Raw genomic sequence first — 19842 nt, 5'->3', positions numbered from 1 at the left:
CACAAAAAAAGGAGTAAAACCCACACGTCATCCACGCCACCGTTTGTGTATTTCTCAAACGAATACTGTCGTTCGCATCACTGACATTTGACTCGCAGCATTTTCAAACGTAAACACACAAATTCCTTGCACGTGCAACTGTTGTGCCGCGTTCGTGAATTGCGTTTCTGCACGATGGGTGGAATTAGAAAGAATAAAGTAAAACTACCTGCACCAAAAACCAAACAGAAGAAAGCCCTTAACAAATGGAAGCAAGAAAAGAGCAGCGTCAAAGGTGTGAAAGGCCCAAACCGCGTTAAATTGGGCGTTTCAAAAGCGGACAAAAAAGCCACCCGCAAACCGATGGTATTCGTGTCTCCAAAAAAAGACGCTTCATCCGAGGAGATGGATAATTCGGACGAAGCAGAACAGCAGGAAACCGTTCCATCCAAACTACCAGTTCTGGAACCGGTTCCGACCGATATACAAGATCCGCAACTGCACCCGGGCAAAATAAAACAATTGCAACCGGTGATCGGGTACATTTACAACGGTGATCAGCTGTCGCTGAAGCAAAGCTTCGAACAGGCCGGTCTGCTGCTTTCGCCAGATTACGATGAGAAGACGCGTATATTTCGCTTTCTGGTAGATACGAAGGAAATGTGCCGAGCGGAAGGCGAAAGGAACGAAGCACACTCGATAGCGCGCGAGAAGCTGGTACAGATCGTCCGGTACTACTGTTACACCGTGAAGGTAAGGCCACCGTATTGTGCTTCGTTCGTTTCATCAATTAATATGCATCTTTACTTGCTTTACTCAGCGTGTAAAGGAGTATCACACGCGTAGGAAAATTTTCTACACCCGACCACCGAAAGCGTCGCTTCAGGCACAGAAGGATCAGAAGAAGCTCTCGGAAGAGAACGTTGGTTTTAAGATGTTGCAGAAGCAAGGCTGGAATCCGGGATCCGCTCTCGGTGTGTCGGCTGACGGTATTATCGAACCGATTGTCGCCCAGAAACGTAAGGGTAAAAAAGGTCTTGGCGTGGAAGATGCTGTGGCCCCGGATGCAACCACTGGCGAGAAGGTGAAGATTCCACTGGAAGCGTTCTACCTGCTGCTGAAACAGTACGCCGGTGTAAATGCACTGTACGATATAGTGTTTAGCACGCAGTTTTCCAAACATCAGAAGGATAAGTTGAAAAAGTAAGCCTAAAAGGGGATCATTCGCTTCCCGGGCTTCCTTTCACTTCTTATTCGACTTTTCTTTCCTTTTTAGCTTTGCTGCATCATTGAAGCTGCTGCCACAGATGATTGGCCACAACAAGAAGAAGCTGGTCGTGAGCCGGCCACTAACGATCAAGCAGATCAAGGAGGGCGTCATGAAGGGACACTCGGATCTGTGCGCCAAGTATGTCGTCATACCACCCGCGGCCGGTATCCCGGAGAAAGATAGGGTGCTGTAAGAAAAAACAAAACTTTGATAGGAACACTACGCAAAATTATGACGACACGTTCTCATATCGGTAATATATTTTCAATAGTTTCATATTGTTTAAACATACTGATACAATGCTTTGTTCTTCCATTTTCCCGCTCTTAGTCCGCACGCTTTCGCGCGGCGCGTCATACACCTGTGTTGTGGTTTTGTCCGCTGTTTCTTTTACACTCTAATAAGCATCTTGTTACTTCCGTGTTTTCTTTTGTTTTTACTTCTCTGGGCTGGTAATTATTATTTGGTTGTGTGTTCTCCATGCTTGTGTTACCCTTCTCTTCCGTGTCGTTTTAAGAAAATCTTACTGTCGAGCTTTTCCGGGCGACACTTGTGCGACCCGTGTTTTGGAAGGTTATTTATGAAGTGTTTTCGTCTGCTGTCGTCTTCCGTCGGACATTATACAAACGGTACAAACGTATTCCGCGTGGGGTCTTTACTCTTTGCACATGGCAACCGTGTTTCTATCGCGGAACGATGATAACTTGTTTCCTACCAAAATATGTATACCTTCTTAAGATACTGCTGGATTAAGTTGTGTGTTTCTGTGTGTGTTTGTTTTTTTTTTTCTTCTTTAATGCTTTGATATTACATTCATGCCAATAATCGATCTAATAGCCGTTACAGACCCGGCGTGAAAGCGCTGCGCTGTGACTTATTTCTTAAAGAGTTTCCTTCTCATTACAATGCATAGAGCTCCGTATTGTGATATAAGCAGTTCGTTTCGACTTGAAGTACGAAATTGTATCGTTTAGGGAATGGTGAAAGGAAAGGGAGGACACTTGGAAAAATAGGGAGCGCCAAATGAAAAACATTTCCTTTCGCGTGAAAAGTTGAGAAAAAGTGTTCGGCGTTGAATCGGGGATAGAATTTCAGGAGGGGTGGCACTTTAATAGGGCAGGAACCTGCTGCGAGGGAAAGAGGCGTTCCAGCGAGTACGTCCAGAACGTTCGCAATCACCGCTATGGGTGAGACGTGTGGCGCCTTTTAACTACGGCCAAATGTGATAATTACAATTTTATAAGCCAAATTCTTCTGCGTTGTTTTTTTTTTTACAAAACGCTACAACCAATTGTGCAAATCAACATAACGATGAGCTAAATTAGTTTAAAAACGTAAAACAAACACTTTCCATGTGTGCATATCATTCGTATTGCCAATTTGTGCAAGTGTCTTGGCCGCCTCCTTGCACTTTCTGTTTTGCTTTGCCGATTTTGACATTCTCTCAAACTCAACTGAAAACCCTGTATTTACTTTATGCATTTTCTCCTTTGCTTTACTATTGCAATGAGCCGCGAGTGAAATTTCTATTATGTTTTGCCCCGTTTTTTTTTTTTTTGGTTCTCTTGTTTTGTTTGTCGACTTTCTGATTTTGTGCTTCTGTATGTGCTCTAATTATTAATGAGGTAGTTCCATTTTGTTCTTGCCTGTCTTTGCAAACTATTTCCGCTTTTTTTCTATTTGTTTTCAACTGTACCACGCGTTTTTGTTGCCTCAATAATTTTATCCTTGTTTTTGGGGTTTCCTTCCGGTTGTTGAGATACACACTGTACTGTTTTTGTTTCCATGTTTTGTTTGTTCGTTTGTTTGTTTGTTTGTTTGTTTGTTTGTAAGAAAAATATGTTTCCCTTTCCTACCGTCTTTCGTTTAGATATTGGCGCTTCTTTTACTTTCTCTCCTGTATGGGGTTAATCTGAATATATAAATTGGTGTGTACATGTCCTGTTGTGGGGTTGTCAATTTTGCGGTAATTTTCCATTTCCATTCATGCTCTGCAGTCTGCGTTCCATTTTGTAGTGTTACTTTATATTTTTTAACCTGTGCCTGTGTGAGTTTGTGAATATCCTATCACCATTCGCCCACACGCGCTTGTTCTATTGGTTTGTTTTGTTTCCATGTTTCTTTTCTTCATTCGCGTATCACGCTTGTTTTCACTATATATGTCCTTAATTTACGTTTCTGGTCCATTTTCGAATCTTCATTCGGATTTCCCCATTTTCTTTTTGTTTGTTTTGCATCCTGTTTCAGTTTTTTTTTGTATATTCTGTTTCAATCGTTTTTTCAGCGCCAAATTGTGCGTTACACACTGAAATGTAAGTGAAAACAAATAAAGTAGACAAACTAAGCAAATGGAAATTGGGGCTAAAGAAAATGCTACCTGGAAACACACGTTACAGAACTGTACCCAATTCGAGCGATTATTACCAATTGTTACCATCATAAAACACACTTGACTACGTATGACTACAATCGGCACTCCCTGCACTGACACCGCGTTGTTACCTATTCTGTTACCAATTTCTCGCATAATAATACGTTGCTAATACGACGTTTTGCGCCTCTTTACTGTTCCAACTACACATGATACACACTCCGATTACGAGTTACAAGTTGTTGCCTTTTTTGTGTTCCTTTTTTTTGTTTTGTTTTGTTTGCACTGCACTAAATTCCGCTAGTTTCTGTAGGATTACCATATGCTTTCCATTTACGTTCCACTTTGTGTTACCTTGTTCTGTTCTTTTTTTTTCTTTTGTTTTCCTCATTCTTTTTCATATTTCTAGCAACAACATCTACTAACCCACACACTCACACGCCAACACCGCGCTAGCGATAGTTTTGCACGAATCTTCGGTAAGCTGCCCAAAGCTGCCTGACGCACCTTGGAACGGGAATTACACACGAAGCGGTTCTTCGCACCGCAAAACTATCGCTAAAACGTATTAAGGTGTGTGGGTGCGTGTGTTCCGACCTACTTCTTCCCATTTTTGCTGGGATATGAGACACGCTTATCCTATGTACAATTTCATCTAAACCATTCCCAAAAACACTTACAGCGCTGCTGCCACGATCCGCTCTCCGCAATACGCACGATCCACCCACTTTGCAATTACACCATTTATGCTACAGACTAGTTTCTTGCTCTTGAGGTAAAGGTCATATGTTTGCCATTTCCCCTATACGCGCACCATGTTCGGTTTTCCCTTTCGGCTCTCATCATTTTCCACGCCTCTAACTACCCTTTTTTCCATTGGTTTCTAATACCATGGCACGCTTAGCAATCTTCCTGTTTGTGACACTCATTTGATCCATCATTCATTCTTCTCTACGGTTTGTTCCACCGTTTCTGGTTCCGGTTGCTTGTTTCAGCTTCCTTCCTATTACCTTTTTTATTTTCATTGCCACCATGTCTCTTCTGTGTTCCTTTGTGTCCTTTTATCGCCTGCAAAGCCACCGTCATGACCTTCCTTGGTAGGCACGTTTGCAATCAGTACTCGATCTATATTACCCCGTAGCCATTCCACTGTGATCCTTATGATCATTTATCTAATCTGCTTCCATTGCTCTTACCTCTCTTTACTCTTGTCTAATCATTTTCATCGTCATTGTTTTCCTCCTATTTGCTCATCTCCATTCAATCAGCTATCAATAACCACCCTTCCTCTTACCGTCATCCACTGCACAACACTGTACTCGTTTCTGTTACTCTTTTTCGCTGAAAAATTCAGCCAATCTTCCGAAACCGTCAGTTTCCTTTCACTGCATTTTCACCGCCACTGGACACTTTTCCTACTGCTCCGTGTTGTTTTTTTTTCGTGGTTTGAAAATAAAAATAAAATCAAACTGCGTTACATTCTTTTCTGTCTGTAACGACCTTCAGATGGGAGATAAGACGTACAGACAGCTCACTAAAGAAAACCTATGTAAAACTTTGGCTTTTACTCAGCTCACTGTGTTAAAACCTCCCTTTGTTATCGCCTGTAAAGCGGCCTACAACGAACAATGTATGCCCGGCCGGGTGAGTGAGTGTTTGTATGAGTGCATTTGTTGGAAAAACATTAAACCAACCCCTGAGGTTTTCTTCTTCCATCCACAATCCCTATGCTGGCCACTGTTGGCAACCTTTTTCATTAACGCCTTCTGTATATACTTTAGAACCGCATTTGTGTATCACATCATGAATTTTGATGTTTTTTTTTCCGTATCTGGCGCATCGTACACACGTATGCTCGTTGCGCCGCTTAAACTATTCGTACGCACAATGAACGTCATATCCCTAACGACTAAACCAGCTGCCCGTCTGTCTACTTACTTACAGATAGTATCACCTACGGTTTTTGATACGAACTCTACTTATCATTCGACAGCTTTCTTACTGGACACTATACACGTTATGATACAGGCTATGTATGAAATCCCTTCCTTCCTACACAACTCGCTGGCACTTTACTGTGCTGCGGTTTAAATGAGTGGATAATATGCGCCGCACATGAGCGGGGTGTGTATTTCAATGTGCCAAAGCTTGGTGATCCTTTTGGTGTGCGAGCCCCCGGTTCGGTCTGCCCTTTGGTGGAAGGTTTACTAAGGAAGCACTAAGAAAATGTCTAAAAAGAAACAGAAGAACAGAAAAATTACAAACATATAATATAATAATGAAGAAAAAAAACATAATATGCAAGCCAAATGTATAAATACAAACGAAACAACAACTGAAATATATCCTGAAACGAAAACAAAACTCGTCATCACATGTGTAGTCACCGCAGTGCTAAAAAACAGAACGAAGAGAAGCGAAATAAATAAAAAAAAACACAAAACAAATGCGAAACGTTCATTAAAGACGCTTTTGCTTTTCATTTCTTTTCCAAACATCCGTCACATTTAAGCCCCGCGTCACGTGCTCCACACCAACGATCGTTACAATCGGTACGCGCGCGCGCGATCGGCAGGAACATTTTGGGGGGGCAGTAATAGTAGAAGTGTGTGTAAGGTTCTAGGGGGTACCTTCTATCGGTAAATCTAACATAACGCCCTGTACGCCGGGAACGGGGTTACATACACCCGGAGGAAAGGAATTGCTTCTTACTTGTACAAAAAAACCTAAGCTAGACGAACTTAGCGGCAAACAAAAAAAAACATCGAGTGTCCTTATAGTATATAGTCATTGAATAATGTGTGCAGCATTGTTTGCCGAATGTTAATGTTAATAGAACGCTAGAAGTAAACTCTTACTGCCAAGAAAAATTAAACTACATTCGGTTTGTGCGGGACACGGCTGTCCCGGCATACGCACGGAAAAAAACACATTGCGGTTAAGCGAAGAGAGTTAATTAAACTAAAGCACGTGGTACGCGCAACACCGCACGCACAACGGTGGCGACACTGTGGTCACATATTTTACACTACGTTTCACCGCCTACTGCCTTAAAAATGGTAAAAGGAAGATAAAGCGATAAAGGGCAGGGGATGGAGTGATTTGCTCTGTGGCACACAGCAGCTGTCACAACTACCAATAATGATGATCCTGACACGTTGTTGCAGGGGCGCGGTCTTGTTGCCCGTTGTTTCCTTTCCGCAACACAGCAAAGGGGACCAATTTACTAAAAAATATTATCGACTAAAAGAAATCTCACTACACAACCGATACATCTCGTTGGCCAAGAGCGGTACGGCAATCAGTCCAAGGAAAAAAAAGTTGAACGGTGGCCAACAAAACTGCATCGTGCACCAGAAGATTCGATGGGCAGTGATTGAACATATCCGCGGACGCACGGACAGAGGACCTCACCGGATCACACGATGAATGGTAAAATAAGAGCACCTTCCTCTAGGCTTACGTGAATGTTGGAACTATGCGACACAGTTTTCCCCTGGCGAGGGATACAGTTAAGGAAACGAAACGATAATCGCTAATATGTAAATTGGACGCTAAAGTTGGTTTGCATGCGCTTGTTCTTATAAAGAGACTTCACGCGTGTAACTCCGCGCGCCGTGTGTGTGGAGAGAGATCGTACTGCTAAAGAAAACACACACACACACACGCGTTTATTGCTTTTCAAAAATAAAAGCTCTAAGAAAAATTAATGCCTAAAATGTTTGCTTACAATACAGTACAGGGGATCCTGTTACGCGCGCGGGTTGGGTTAACGAAATTTCGCCCTTAAACGTTACAATATTTCATCCTCTAAAACAGAGAGCGATTGTGATTGTACTATAAAGGAAAATGTGTCCAGCGGTTCAATTTCTACTCCTCTACGCCACCATGTGTCTAGTGTCCCCGTCTTACAGGCCACTTTCGAGGTATGGCGCGTGGGTTTTAGAGAGGTTGTGCGCGTTTTTACCGAGGAGCTGTGTGACGCTGTGTTTCGGGCACGTTCTACGGTAGGGATGAAAGGACGCTAAACATATTATTTTATAAAAATCAGTCCAAACGTAAATTTCTAAAGAAATATTATTATTCTCTCAGCCAGTCCGAAACGGATCACGATAGTGACAGGATGGTATAGCGGGAGTTCCATGGGAAGCTACAAACCCACCAACTAAAAAACCTTGGCAACAAGCTACGCCATGCCCCCGACCTTCATTGTATGGATGACTTTACGGTAGGGGGTTTTTGCGCAATCGCATGCTATAATCTTCTGCTCAAATTTTATACACCTAATCGAAAATACCGAACGCTCTCCCCCCGCATACACTTAGTTCTTGGCCTAAATTTGTCTATTCGCTTCCTCAGCAGCAGAGTTTAATATGGTTGACGATCAGTACGATGTGAAAGTGATCGTTCAATAGCAGTAGCGTAAAATGATCGTTTGAACAAATGCAAACACATGCGCAAATTAACCGAACAGTTAACTAATAATCGCGGAAAGGGCAGTAATAAAATGGCAGTGTTGTTATTGCGCTACCCGTGAACGGTATTGATGATGTCGTTTGTGCACGCATTTGAATCTTTTACCTCAAGCTGGCAGTTTCGATTTTCATCATATGAGAGAGAGGGAGAGATTGAGATGCTCGCACCGCTTTAAAGGAACTCCCTAACGTTTGGCGGAATGTCGTTTGTGTTTCGATTGCTCTCCCAAAGACTTGTGACTTATGGTTTGATTTGTTCTAAAATAAAAGCTATTGTCTACAATAACCGGCGGCGGCGGCGGCATCGGTGGCTGCTGCTGCTGATGGCCTTCGATTCCATTATCCTTTTTGCTATCATAAATGCAGTGTTGTTCGACTGTTGCGATTTCATTTCATACACACAGCGTGCTTCTTTCATTATCCGCGTTTTTGTTTTTGTCTTCTTCGTTATATTAATTAGTTTTTTTTTCTTCTTATAATTCAGTCAAATGTTTTTACTCTCCCACACATCCACGCACACACGCACACACACAGAATTGCAGTTTTTGTTTTGGCAGTGATCATATTTCTCTTTGCTCTTTTGTTTTCATTCTCTCGTTTGCAGGTTTACTTTTTTACTTCTCTTATTTTTCATACCGAAACGATGAATTAAACATACGAACCACCAAATGCTGCTGGGGTTGTTAATTTTTACTTTCGTTTTTCACACCGTACCAGGCGGCGGTTGTTTTGTTCCTATAGCCAATTTTGGATACCCCAGTGCGGACGAAAGGATTATGACAGAGGAAAGCAACAAAACTAGAGTATAGAAAACGAACGCCACGTTGGAATGCTTACGAATGTGTGACACTTCATACCTCTTTGACTGAACCGAGTTTGTTGTTTGGCAAGGACCAAAGCCACAGAAAATCAACCAAAAAAGACGAAAACGATTTCAATTCATGAGTTTACAATGATTAACAAAACTCTGGTGTAAAACATGCGATCTTCAAAAAAAAAATAATAAATGCGATCTGATCACAAGTTGTAGAGAGAGAGAGAGAGTTCATTCCGTTCTCAGTGATCGTGACGATCATTAACGCAAAGGAACGGAGCTGCCTCATGATCCTTTTTGCTGCTGCTGTTAGTGCTTCCGTGTGGAGAATAAGGGAATGTGGGATCATTCTTATCATCACACAGTGAAAAGGGATATAAATTTTTTATCAAGCGTTTTTGTGCCATCAAATGTTGCAGCAACGCATCTTCGCCATCACATCGCTCGCTTACAAAAGTGTGCGTTCGTTCTGTTTCTATCTTCGTTCGTACTATCCTTCGCGTCCTCCCATTCGCTTTCGTCCTTTCACTGTACAATCTAGTAAAAATACGTTTTCAGTCTTTAACCATCGCAATGCTGTTTGTTTTTTTTTCTTTAAGTATTGCTAGATTACTCTATTTTTGCGCCCTGTCCAGCGTACTAGTATGGGGTACGTTGGTATGGTAGTGTTTCGTGTCAATGAGTACTGAAAAGGAGAGAAAGCTTCTAATTATGCCATCCTCGCTCGTACAGGACCCCAAAAGTTGTTATGGTCACAGCGTGTTTCTAAACCTAGCATTACGTCACTAGCACATTATGTTACGCTTCTTCCCCATCTCCGCATTCCACGCATGAAGGGGAACAAACAACATGTGTGTATGCAGTACCCCTGCAAGGCCACCGTGTCGTGACTCCAAACGTTTGCTGCACATCCTCTCGCTAATCGATTTCCTTCTTTTTTTGTTGCTCCCTACATACTAACGCAGTACTACTTTTTGAGATCAAAGGATTTGTGAAATAATTTTGTGTAACGATTCATCCTAGCATCCCATCGTTAAGCCGCATGATAAATTGTATGATTTTGTTTTCTTGTGCTTTTTTCCAATGTTAAATTGCTTTGTCATTAAAAAACAAAACAAAAGAAGAAAAGCACTTCGCCTAACCGTTTTGTACACATTTGCTGCTTGTGCTTTTTTATGCTGGGTGAGTGTGTATTGCTAGTTATACCACCGAACTATATTCAATACGAAAAACAAGCTTTGACTGGTTTCGCTTGATCATTCACGCCATGCACCGTATGTGTCCAACTTCTTCTTCATTCCAATCATTTCCCTTTTAGTAGTAGTAGATCAATCGCACCCGGTGTAAACAATTGATCGAAGAAAATTAGGAAAACACATTTACAAATGCTGACAATTATCTAACTCTGCTTAAACTAAAACCTATATTCACATTCCTGAAAACGGAGCCCGTGAGTAGATTGGGTTAAAATTATAACTATATGTGTGCAATCCATTCACAACACACACACACACCGTCGTCCAGAAATCATTCCATGGCGATATTGATGGACCTACTATACTGCGTCCGCTGCACGTCCTGTTGAACGTGTTGGTATTAGTACTGTGTGTGGTTAGTGTGTGAGAATAGGTGGTGTTTGGTGGGGGATGTTTTATCGATCGTCTCTCTTTGCCGTCCGATCAGTTCACTTTTCGAGAGACGGCGGATGCGTTTTACAATGCTAGAGCGTTTGGCGCTTTTAATTCACTTTATAGACGTACTTATAATTCTGAGTTATACTTATTTGCAATTGCTCTTGTTATGGATTGTATCGTTAATGTGGCGGGGATGCAAAGATCGTTTCATTGATCTTGTCCCCCTCTTTTTTTAAACGCAGTGTTTACCACCCTTCAGAGACAAATGCTCATCTGTCCACGATCCCCATCAATGTACAATTCAATACGGCTTCCTAAACCGGCACTACAGCACCCGAGCTTATCGCTTCGCTGTGGTACGGCGCTGAATTCGTTCTCCTGTTACACTATGAGATGTTGTTTGTTGCATTCCATCAGTTTGCTTCTTCTTTGAGGTCAACATACGGATGCGTCCATTCCTGACTGATTGTGGTGTTGGTGCCGCCGGGACCGCTTTAGTACGGTCGGTTGTTGTAGTGATGATTCTGGCCTTGCGCTTCTGATTGAGCGCCTTCATATTTTCCACCTCTGCCACTGTCGACGGTCAGGATGATGAGGAAGACTTCAAGAGCCCGGACGATGATGATGAGGATGACGATGTGGAGGAGGATACTGACGCGGATGTGAAGGAGATTGTCGATGAAGCACTTGAGGAGGATAGTTGCATTACACCGCAGGTTCGCTCACGGCTGCTGCTACCACATGATGACACGGCCGTGTTGTTTTGGCTAGCAGCGCTACTCGTACCACCGGATAAGGACGTGAGAGAGGTTGAAAAGATCGACGAAAACCCGCTGGACGTAATGGATTGGGACGAACAGGATCCGTTTGAATCCGTCGCGGAAAGTTTCGACCGCTTGCGCTGTTGCTTTGGTGCCGTGCGACAGTTGAACCGAACAGCCTGATTGGAGAAGCTGTTGTTGCTCCAGCTGCAGCTGCTGCTGTTGCTGCTGATGCTGCTAAGATTGGAGCTGCTTCCACTGCCACTCGCAGTAATCGGTGACTCAAACTCATGCTCGTGCAGTGCGGCAAACGGATTCACAATGGCGGCCGCCGTTGGATTGAGTCGATCTTGTTTCAAATAATCGGACAGATCGTTTCGCTGCTCGATCGTGAGGCGGTGTATGCTCACTTGCTTCACGAACTTCTCACCCACCGGCAGCTCCGGTAACCATTCGTCTGGCAAGCTGGAAAATAAAATTAAAAATAACTTTAATCCTCCGCTCAACTTGAAGTTGTTGCTCGCCTTTTTACTTACATTTCTGCAGGATACCATCGGACGAGCACTTCCGTTCCTTCGCTCGGCATGTGACGACGGCCAAGCTGTATCCCACGGAAAGTTATTGCGCCGCCCTGGCCGCTCGCAATCGTACCAAGCCGTATCAAACGATGCTGCAAACCTTCCATTACGCCGGAGTCGAAGAAATCAAAGCGACGTGCTGCACGTGGTATTACGAAAACGGGAAACGAAAACAAATCTTGATTAGTGCTATTGCACGGTCACAATGGAAAGCTAATGCTATTCTAATTACACATAGAAATAAACATTTATATAAGGAATGTTCAAACGCAAAAAATGTGGTAAATGTCATTTTTGTTTTATAATTGCACTTTGCTTGCGTTTGTTTGTTTTTTGCGTATAAGTTGCACTGCTTGCTTTCGAAAGTCCTTTTTGGCCCTCAGCATCAAAGACCATTGATCACATGAACTCTGGAATTTGCACGCAGTTGGCACGGCGTTGCGCAGTGCTGGTGCTTCCATCGATCAGTGTGCGTTTTGTGTGTGCGGCTTTGAGCTACTGCCATGAGGACTTCTTGTGATGGGGATACAGGAAAATCTGTGAAACATAAGCAAACCTCCCCCGAGGGAGCCTTCCACGCGGCACCCGAATATTTCCTTTACTGCCTTATGGCGTAGACAAGTCAGTCGAACGATCATGTGTCAATTCAAACCATCGGATGTTTCCAGTTCAACAACTTACAAGCAATTGACATAGAAGCGGGTATTGTTGGATATTTAATAGGGCGTAAATGCGATTGCAAAATACAGCATAAACAATTGCATTAATAGTCTATAGAAGCAGGTTTGTGAGAAAGTATTAAATGGCTACAAGTAGTATCAAAAGACATCTTAAGCCATGCACATACTGTAAAGGGGACTTCAAAAATAATCAAACCTCTATTACAAAAAATAATCAAGATCGAGGGAAAATAAGTTTATGATCACAGCGCATAACACTATTGCGGCGAAGAATTAAAATGCCGACAAAGATTATTTAAAAGAAGACTAAAAAGGATTTGTTTAGTTCGAAAAACGATTTTGAAACATTCACCGTATGTATAAGTAATCCAAATGCCAAATTGAATACGACAGTGTAGGAAAAACTAGAATTCATAAAACTTCATGAAAGTTCAATGACTCTTTCAGATTTATGAGTCTGAATCAGATTCATCCAACACTAGTAGTTGTGAGGTTTGTTTTGTTAAAAACACACGAAGTTCAATTGCCTTCGAAGCTTTCCTTTCGATCGAATAGACACAAAATGGTAGTCCGATTAGGCGTTGTTGTCCAATTGGACATTTTCGTTACTGTACATTCGGCGGTTATCATGCATAACCTTAAAGCAAAGATTCGCCATATGTTACACATTTACAGAAAGTGCCACATTGTTTTACCCTGAACAGAATTAGTGCCAACGAACATACCGCAAAAAAAAAGCAAAACACTACCTACACCACCACGCACACATTGTTATCCTTGAACATGATCGCTCGGTAACTTCCACGGTTAATTAGTCTCTCTTTTACGATTTCTAAGGCCAGCAGGATGTCACTACCCTTACAGTTGCTCTCTATTACATTACATCTCGATTCCGTGTGCGCACTATTCCGATCGTCCTCGGAACGTGGCACATAAAGGACAACGCGTATGTTACACACGATCGTTGTTCAATCGTTGAAAACACCTACCTGACCACGGTTGCCGACGGTAGCGCAGTTTTTTGCCCGTCTTCCTAAGCACCTTCGGGACGGGCGGATCGGACGATCGCTTGCCAGAACTATTGCTGTCCACGTTCGCGAAGTGACTGTTGACGTGCTTTAGCAGCATCGGCTGGGGGAACAGAAGAGGGAAATTCCGATCAGCATACGGTAGGGGATTCGTAGTTTTAACACCTCAACACAATAGTTACCTGCGAGGCGAAGCGCATTCCGCACCCGGCCACGATGCATTTGTGGGGTTTGCTGCAGGCATGCGACTGGACGTGGTTTTCGAGCCAGTTAAATTTGGTGCACTCCTTATTATGTACCTTGCAGCCATCCCACAGGCACGCGTACGGTGGATCCTTCTGCGTGTTCACGTGCGCTATCTGCAGATGATCGAGCAGCTGCGAGCTGCTGTCAAACTTGCTCACACAATCGCGCCAATAGCAAACCCCGTACAGCCTTCCATCACCCGACCGGCGGAACCCTTTCCGGCCGAAGTTGTGATGCGGTGCCGTACCGGACGGTGCCGGAAAGCGGATCGTTTTCGGCTGCGACAGGATCGGACTCTTCGCGCACGTTGCTTCCGGTGCGAACGGGCTCTGCTGCACCATGTCCGTGTCGATGCTCGGTGGCGACAGATGCGACTGTTCGGACGAGGGTGAAGAATTCGTGGTACGGGAATCAATTGAAGATTGACCCTGCCGTTTCTTCTCCAGTTCTTGCCCCGGCTCCTGATGCTGTGGAGGTCCCGCACTGTCCGAAGAGCTTGCGCTTTGAGGAGTTGAAGCGGCACTGTAATCTCCTTGCAGATCTGTTGCAGCTGAGGATGACATCGTAGACATGGCTTCCTGCGGTGATTGCTGCTGCTCCTCGGGAAGCTGCTTGCCGGTGGACGATGTGTTTTCGTCGTCCTCCTGCTCCATCGGTGGATGGTCTGGCTGCTGCTGTTGCTGCTGCTGCTGCTCATGCTTTTGTCGTATCAACTCCAGAACGGTGGAGTTGGTGGCGTGCTTTTGGTTGCCCACCGACGCCGTCTGATGCTTATTGAGTGCGGCATCAGCCTCTGCAGCCGCTACTGCCACATCGGACAGAAGCAGCAGCGGTGGTGGCCGTGACACCGCAACGGACGCTACCGTTGCGGGAGTACTCGTCACCGGAGGCGCATGATCGACGATCAACTGATCCTCGGAATCTTCCGAAGACGAGGTAGAGAGCGGTGACGATCTCGAGGATGCTGTTGTTCGTGTGTCGTCCTTGTTACCACCGGCACTGCCAGCCACGTGACGCCGGTGATGCAGATGACGCCTTTGCTGCTGCTGATGATGATGATGACTGAGATGATTCTCGTGGATGTGATGATGAACCGGGTCCTCTTCCTCCTCTTCATCCCCCTCTTCGCCTTTCTTGGCCGAGGACGTGTCGGAGGGAGAGCCGGGCGAGCAGAGATCGATCGTGAGCGACTTGTCCTCGCTATCGCTGGAGTTGGCGACGATGCCACTGTCGTTGCTGCTGCCACAATCGAGCGTGAGTGGATTCAGGGCCGGCGGTGAGCTGGGCGCCACGGAAGGTATCACAGCCGACGGTGTTTGCGTGGAACCGTTGCTACGTGACGTAAGCGTGGATGAACGAACCAACTTCGGTAGCGGAACCGTCGACGTTGCCGTCGGTGGTTGCTGCTTCGGAAGCTGCACCGGTACCAATCCGGGCGGTTCGCCACCGACGGGTGGTTTTGCGGTGCCGGTTGGGGCCGCTGCCAGCAGTGTCGTGCCAGCAGGTGTCACAGACGACGTCGGTACTGCCGATGAGACACCGTTAAGCACCGCGTTCATGATCGGTTTGCCGGTGGTGGTGTAGGTGGGCACTGTGGCCACGAGGGGCGGCGGAGAGAGCGATTGGACGCCGGACGACATAATCGTCTGCTGTTGCTGGGCGTGATGCTGCTGCATGGACGTGGCGATACCGAGGGCCGATGCGTTCATGCCTGCGGCTGTCGCTGCGTACAGCGTCGTTCCGGCGCCGTAGTGTGCTGCAGCTGAGATCGGCACAAACTGAGTCGCTGCTGCTGCTGCTGCGGATGATGTTGCTTGTCCGAGTGTGAGCTTGTTTGCCGCACTCACACCAGTGCCAGCGTTGGCGGACGAGGCAAACGCAGCCGCCGCTACCTGCAGGTTCGAAAGGATCGCAGGCGAAATGTTTGCCAGCAGCGAGTGATGGTGGTGGTGGTGATGGTGCTGGGGTTGCTGGGCGGTACCGGTTGCGCTACCATTCAAGGCAGCCGGTCCGCCATTGCTCTGTTGGATGATAGCTGTGATATTTGGTAACTGTCCGGTGGTGGTGGCACCGCTGGTGCCGTTCGCACCGCCACCCTGCGTGGAGGGTGGCATCGGTCCCGGCTGCAGCGGATGCAGTGCGGGAATGTTGGCGGACGTCGGTGTGAAGGCCGCGCTCAGCTGCGAATTGATCATCGCCGGGATGGCGGCCGCGTTCACAAAAATCCCTCCGCTGGGTGTCATGATCAGCTGCTGTTGCTGCTGTTGCGGTGCATGTTGCTGCTGGGCAGCGAATGGGTTTAGTGTCGCCGGGTACAGTGTCGGCGTCCCGTTCGCCGGTTGGTAAGCGGATGGTCGACCAGCGGTCGGTTGGCACGTGTACGGCACAACGGTGGTCGTCGGTTTGGAAGCGAACATTCCGCTAAAGTTCATGTTCATTGCGGACGCTTCCATCGTGAAGCTTTGCTGCTGTTGGGTGGTGTTCGCAACCGAACTAGCGGCTGCGGCCATCAGCTGCTGTTGCTGCTGTTGGGCGGCTTGATGAGCAGCGGCCGCAGCCGCTTGCTGTTGCTGCTGCTGCTGTATCTGATGGATTTTGATGAAGGTTGCGTTCATGACGAGCTGTGGTGTAGGACCAGCAGTTCCAGCAGTGCCATTAGCCGCACCGCTGCGAATCAACCCAGCCGCGGTACCGTTGTTGATGCCGTTCGCATTGACTAGCAGGTTGGCGGCTGCGGCCGACGGTGTACCGGCGGCACCGAGCGCAAATGCTGCTGCCGTGGCTGCAGTCACTGCCGCCGAGGCGACTTGCTGCTGCTGTTGATGTTGCTGCTGCTGCTGCTGCTGCATGGCCGCCGCATTGGCGGCATTGGCAAGCGTCAGGGAAGCCCCACCGGTTAGTTTGGCTTGCTGTTGGGCAGCCGCGAGAGGAAGCAGGTTCGAGATCTGCACCAGATTCGGTATCTGGCCGGGTGCGCCACCTCCCGACAGCTGATGGTGATGATGGAACTGGAACACGGCCGCAGCTGGAGCGATCGTGGTGGTGGCAGCGGTACTGACTGCCGTTGCGTGTTTCGAGCCGGGCATTGATTTTGTCGTACCGGCGCTTGTGGTTGTGGATTGTTGAGGAATAATCGATTTATACTGCGGTACAACAGTGGCCGCACCTGTCTGTGTTCCCGTGCCCGATTGGGGCTGTGAAACGATAACGTTCGGAGGAAGCTGCAACGGTTGTGAGTGTTGATGAGCCGCCGGACCCGGTAGCCGTATCGTGGTGAGTAGAACTGGCGGTGGCGGTTGCGCTTTACCCATCATCAGCGGGTGCTGCTCAGTCTTCTGCGTGGTGGTTGTTGTCGTTGTCGCCTGTTGATGATGATGGTGTACACTGGCAGTGGTGTTGTTGTTGCTGATCGGACCGCTCGTCGGAGCCGCAACGATCGTGTGCTGATAAACCGCCGTCGTACTGCTGACGGTTGTCGTTCGTGGTGCAATATTGATCGGTTTCTTCGTCTGGCCTGCTGCCACAGCACCGGCACTACCGCCAACACCGAGACCACCCTGCACGGTATGGCTGATCTTTCGTGTGGCCGATACGGTCGGCGCTATGCGTGCCGTTTTACGTTCCACCTTTTTCGACACCGCAATAGTGTTGCTGTTGGTCGTCGTGCTGGAAGAAGATGCCGCCGATGCACCGGAAGTGTTGGTCGCTGCTGTTACTGCCGCCTCGGACGCAGCAAGCGTAGCCACGGCAAATGCTTCCAGTGCCGTCGTCGTTAGCGTCGTACCGTTGGGTACGATCGTTGTGCCTAATGCTTGCTGCTGGTACAGTTTCAAATACTTCTCCATATTCGCCTCCGATAAGGGAGCGGGATTCGGTGCAGTGCTGACCTCGGTTAAAATCCCGGCAGGAGTCGATTTCAGCGAGGTGGTGGTCAGCTCCGGGTAACCTTCGGACGTACCATCGGCAAGCAGTTTTCTCTTTTGCTGCTGCAGCGCTGACGCACGTCCCGCAACGGTTTTGATGGTTTTCTTCAAATTGTGGAACGTGTTCGGTGTTTTCAGCTGCGATTTAAAATACCCAGTAATTTTGTTCGCTTTGGCCAGTTCTGCCGGAATGGCGGCGGTCAGCATGGTGGTGGTGGTAGTGCTGGTTGTCGTCGCTGGCAACGGTGCACCTCCGCCCGACTTCATCACCATCGACGACGTCGACGTGCTGTTGTTGACCGCCGATGGTACCGAGCTACTAGTACTGCTGCTGCTAGTGGCCGCCACGATTGCCATTTGGGTCAGCTTTTTCTGCGTTGCGCTGCTGTTCACGGCGACCAGTGCGGGCGGCCCGTTGGTGTTGGTACCGACCGACTTACACACGATCTTGGCCCCATCCTGGTTCGGGCGGGCACGTTTGGCAGAGGCGGCAACATGATGGCCGCCAGGATTATTATTGCTGTTGCTATTGCTTTTTCCAGTTCCGTCTGTTTGAACACCGGTGGTGGTAGGTGGCTGGGGTTGCGGTGGCGCGGTGGCGGCTGTCGATGCCGTCGCCGATGCGGACGTTGGCTGCAGGCGCTTCAGTTTGTTCGAAGGACTCACGGCCAGTCCGGCTGCGGTGCTGCCCGAAGCGACTCGCAGCAGTGCAACGGCGGCTGCAGCGGTGGCAGTGTTGTTGGTAGTGGTGGTGGTGGAAAAATTACTACTGCCAGTCTGGGACGTCGCTGGCGTCGCAAAGGCAGTGGTGATGGTAGTGCCGGTCGGCTGTTGTTCCGACGTTGATACCGATGATGATCCCGCCGACGCACCCGCCGCTGTCGTCTGTGCGATCGTACCAGCAGCATTACCGTTACTACCAGCGTTACTATTACTACTTATACTAATACTATTGCCAGCGGTCGTCGTGCCAGCAGCGATGGTTGCAGGGTTAGTAGCCGCGCCGGTGGTGGTCACAGCGTTCGTCGCTGTTCCACCGGTACCGCCCGTGTTGACAGTGTTGTATGGCCACTGGCGGCGCTGAAACGTTTGCTTAATCGTAATGCCCCCTACTCCACCGGCAGTTTGCGTGTGGGGTGCCATGCTCGGTCGTGAACGAGCGCCGTTCCTGTCCGGCCGAGTGGCGGCTGCTGCTGCTGCTCCTTTTTGCGCGCTCTTCTTCTACGTCTGCGTCGATTCTCCTGCGATCTATGGCTTCCGGCTGCTGGTTGCTGCATTGGGTTCGGCAAAATATCCGGGCGCTAAACGGCTATCGGTGCAGTGATCGAGCTAAGCAGCACACGGTGCGGGCGACAACATCTAAACACTCCTGTTTCGTGTCCGCGTTTCGTCCCTTCTGCACTATCCCACCTCTTCTTCCCCGATCGCCTCGTCGTCGTCGTCGTTGCGTTTGCTGCTGCTGATGCTGCTGTACCGATCGTTTCGGCTGATGCATGGTTCTCGCTACTGACCACCAGACGTCGACACCATCGCTGTCTTTAGGTGTTTTTTGATGGGCTTACGGGCTCAATTTAGTTTTCAACGCTCCGCCCCGGGCCGTGCTTTGCCGCGGCAACTAAAAAGAAGAAAACAAAAATACAAAATAGGTTAGCAAGTTGTTTATTGAATCACAACTTAAAATAAATGATATTACGAAGGAAAAAAAAAAAGTTTTCAACCCCTGGTGAAAGAGCGAGATGGAGAGCGTGGAGAAGGAAAACATGAACCGGTAGGTGTGAGGCGCGCGAATAAAAAAAAATCCGGTTTTGCAGAGATTCATCTTTAAACGGATTCCCGTCCATTCAATTCCACAGTTCCTTATGCTATATGCTTCTTCCTCCCTAGCCCGCTTCCCCCACCTCAGCATGGGACTCATTTTTGGCCGTTCAATGACCTTTTAGTGATACAGTTTTTTTTTTTGGTTGTTGCTGTTGCTTTGCCTCTCTTCTTCTTGAGTTGTAGTGCTTTGCGAGAGGTTGATTGCGTCCTTCGTCGCCGGGGTCACCCCCGTGACACATGTTGCAATGTGCGATATGCATGTGCA

The 19842-nt window shown here is 47.3% G+C and overlaps 2 protein-coding genes across 4 annotated transcripts; one reads left to right on the top strand and one right to left on the bottom strand.

The window, feature by feature from the left end:
• Nucleotides 1–144: 144 nt before the first annotated feature.
• Nucleotides 145–5939, top strand: LOC128305226 (uncharacterized). 3 transcript variants are annotated; one of them, XR_008287451.1, is made up of 4 exons: nt 145–732; nt 800–1182; nt 1256–1502; nt 5565–5939. XR_008287451.1 is itself a non-coding variant. In XM_053042584.1 (3 exons), the coding sequence occupies exons 1-3, from the start codon at nt 175–177 to the stop codon at nt 1440–1442; spliced, it is 1128 nt and encodes a 375-aa protein (XP_052898544.1). In that variant the 5' UTR covers nt 145–174; the 3' UTR covers nt 1443–1538. The 3 variants fall into 3 exon arrangements, 1 of the variants encoding a protein (XP_052898544.1); XR_008287453.1 differs by having other exon boundaries at nt 5614–5938; XM_053042584.1 differs by lacking the exon at nt 5565–5939 and having other exon boundaries at nt 1256–1538.
• Nucleotides 5940–9071: 3132 nt separating this feature from the next.
• Nucleotides 9072–19296, bottom strand: LOC128302366 (zinc finger protein jing homolog). The gene is made up of 4 exons (XM_053039180.1): nt 13773–19296; nt 13552–13693; nt 11841–12021; nt 9072–11769 (listed from the first exon to the last, which is right to left on the bottom strand). Exons 1-4 carry the CDS (start codon nt 18900–18902, stop codon nt 11127–11129), a joined length of 6096 nt encoding a protein of 2031 aa, XP_052895140.1. The 5' UTR covers nt 18903–19296; the 3' UTR covers nt 9072–11126.
• Nucleotides 19297–19842: the final 546 nt, after the last annotated feature.

Source organism: Anopheles moucheti, chromosome 2 (genome assembly GCF_943734755.1).
Source record: "Anopheles moucheti chromosome 2, idAnoMoucSN_F20_07, whole genome shotgun sequence".
In the NCBI taxonomy this organism is placed as follows: Eukaryota; Metazoa; Arthropoda; class Insecta; order Diptera; family Culicidae; genus Anopheles; species Anopheles moucheti.
The sequence above is the reverse complement of the archived record's forward strand: the minus strand, read 5'-3'. Positions and strand labels throughout refer to the sequence as shown.

What these genes read in the sequence shown, in the direction of transcription:
- LOC128305226 (XM_053042584.1), top strand. Translation starts at nt 175, where the DNA reads ATGGGTGGAATTAGAAAGAATAAAGTAAAACTACCTGCACCAAAAACC. An exon ending in ACTACTGTTACACCGTGAAG is followed by an intron (nt 733 to 799) that starts GTAAGGCCACCG and finishes TGCTTTACTCAG; the next exon opens with CGTGTAAAGGAGTATCACAC. An exon ending in CAGAAGGATAAGTTGAAAAA is followed by an intron (nt 1,183 to 1,255) that starts GTAAGCCTAAAA and finishes TTTCCTTTTTAG; the next exon opens with CTTTGCTGCATCATTGAAGC.
- LOC128302366 (XM_053039180.1), bottom strand. Translation starts at nt 18,902, where the DNA reads ATGGCACCCCACACGCAAACTGCCGGTGGAGTAGGGGGCATTACGATT. An exon ending in GAATGCGCTTCGCCTCGCAG is followed by an intron (nt 13,694 to 13,772) that starts GTAACTATTGTG and finishes CTGTTCCCCCAG; the next exon opens with CCGATGCTGCTAAAGCACGT. An exon ending in CGATGGTATCCTGCAGAAAT is followed by an intron (nt 11,770 to 11,840) that starts GTAAGTAAAAAG and finishes TTTATTTTCCAG; the next exon opens with CTTGCCAGACGAATGGTTAC.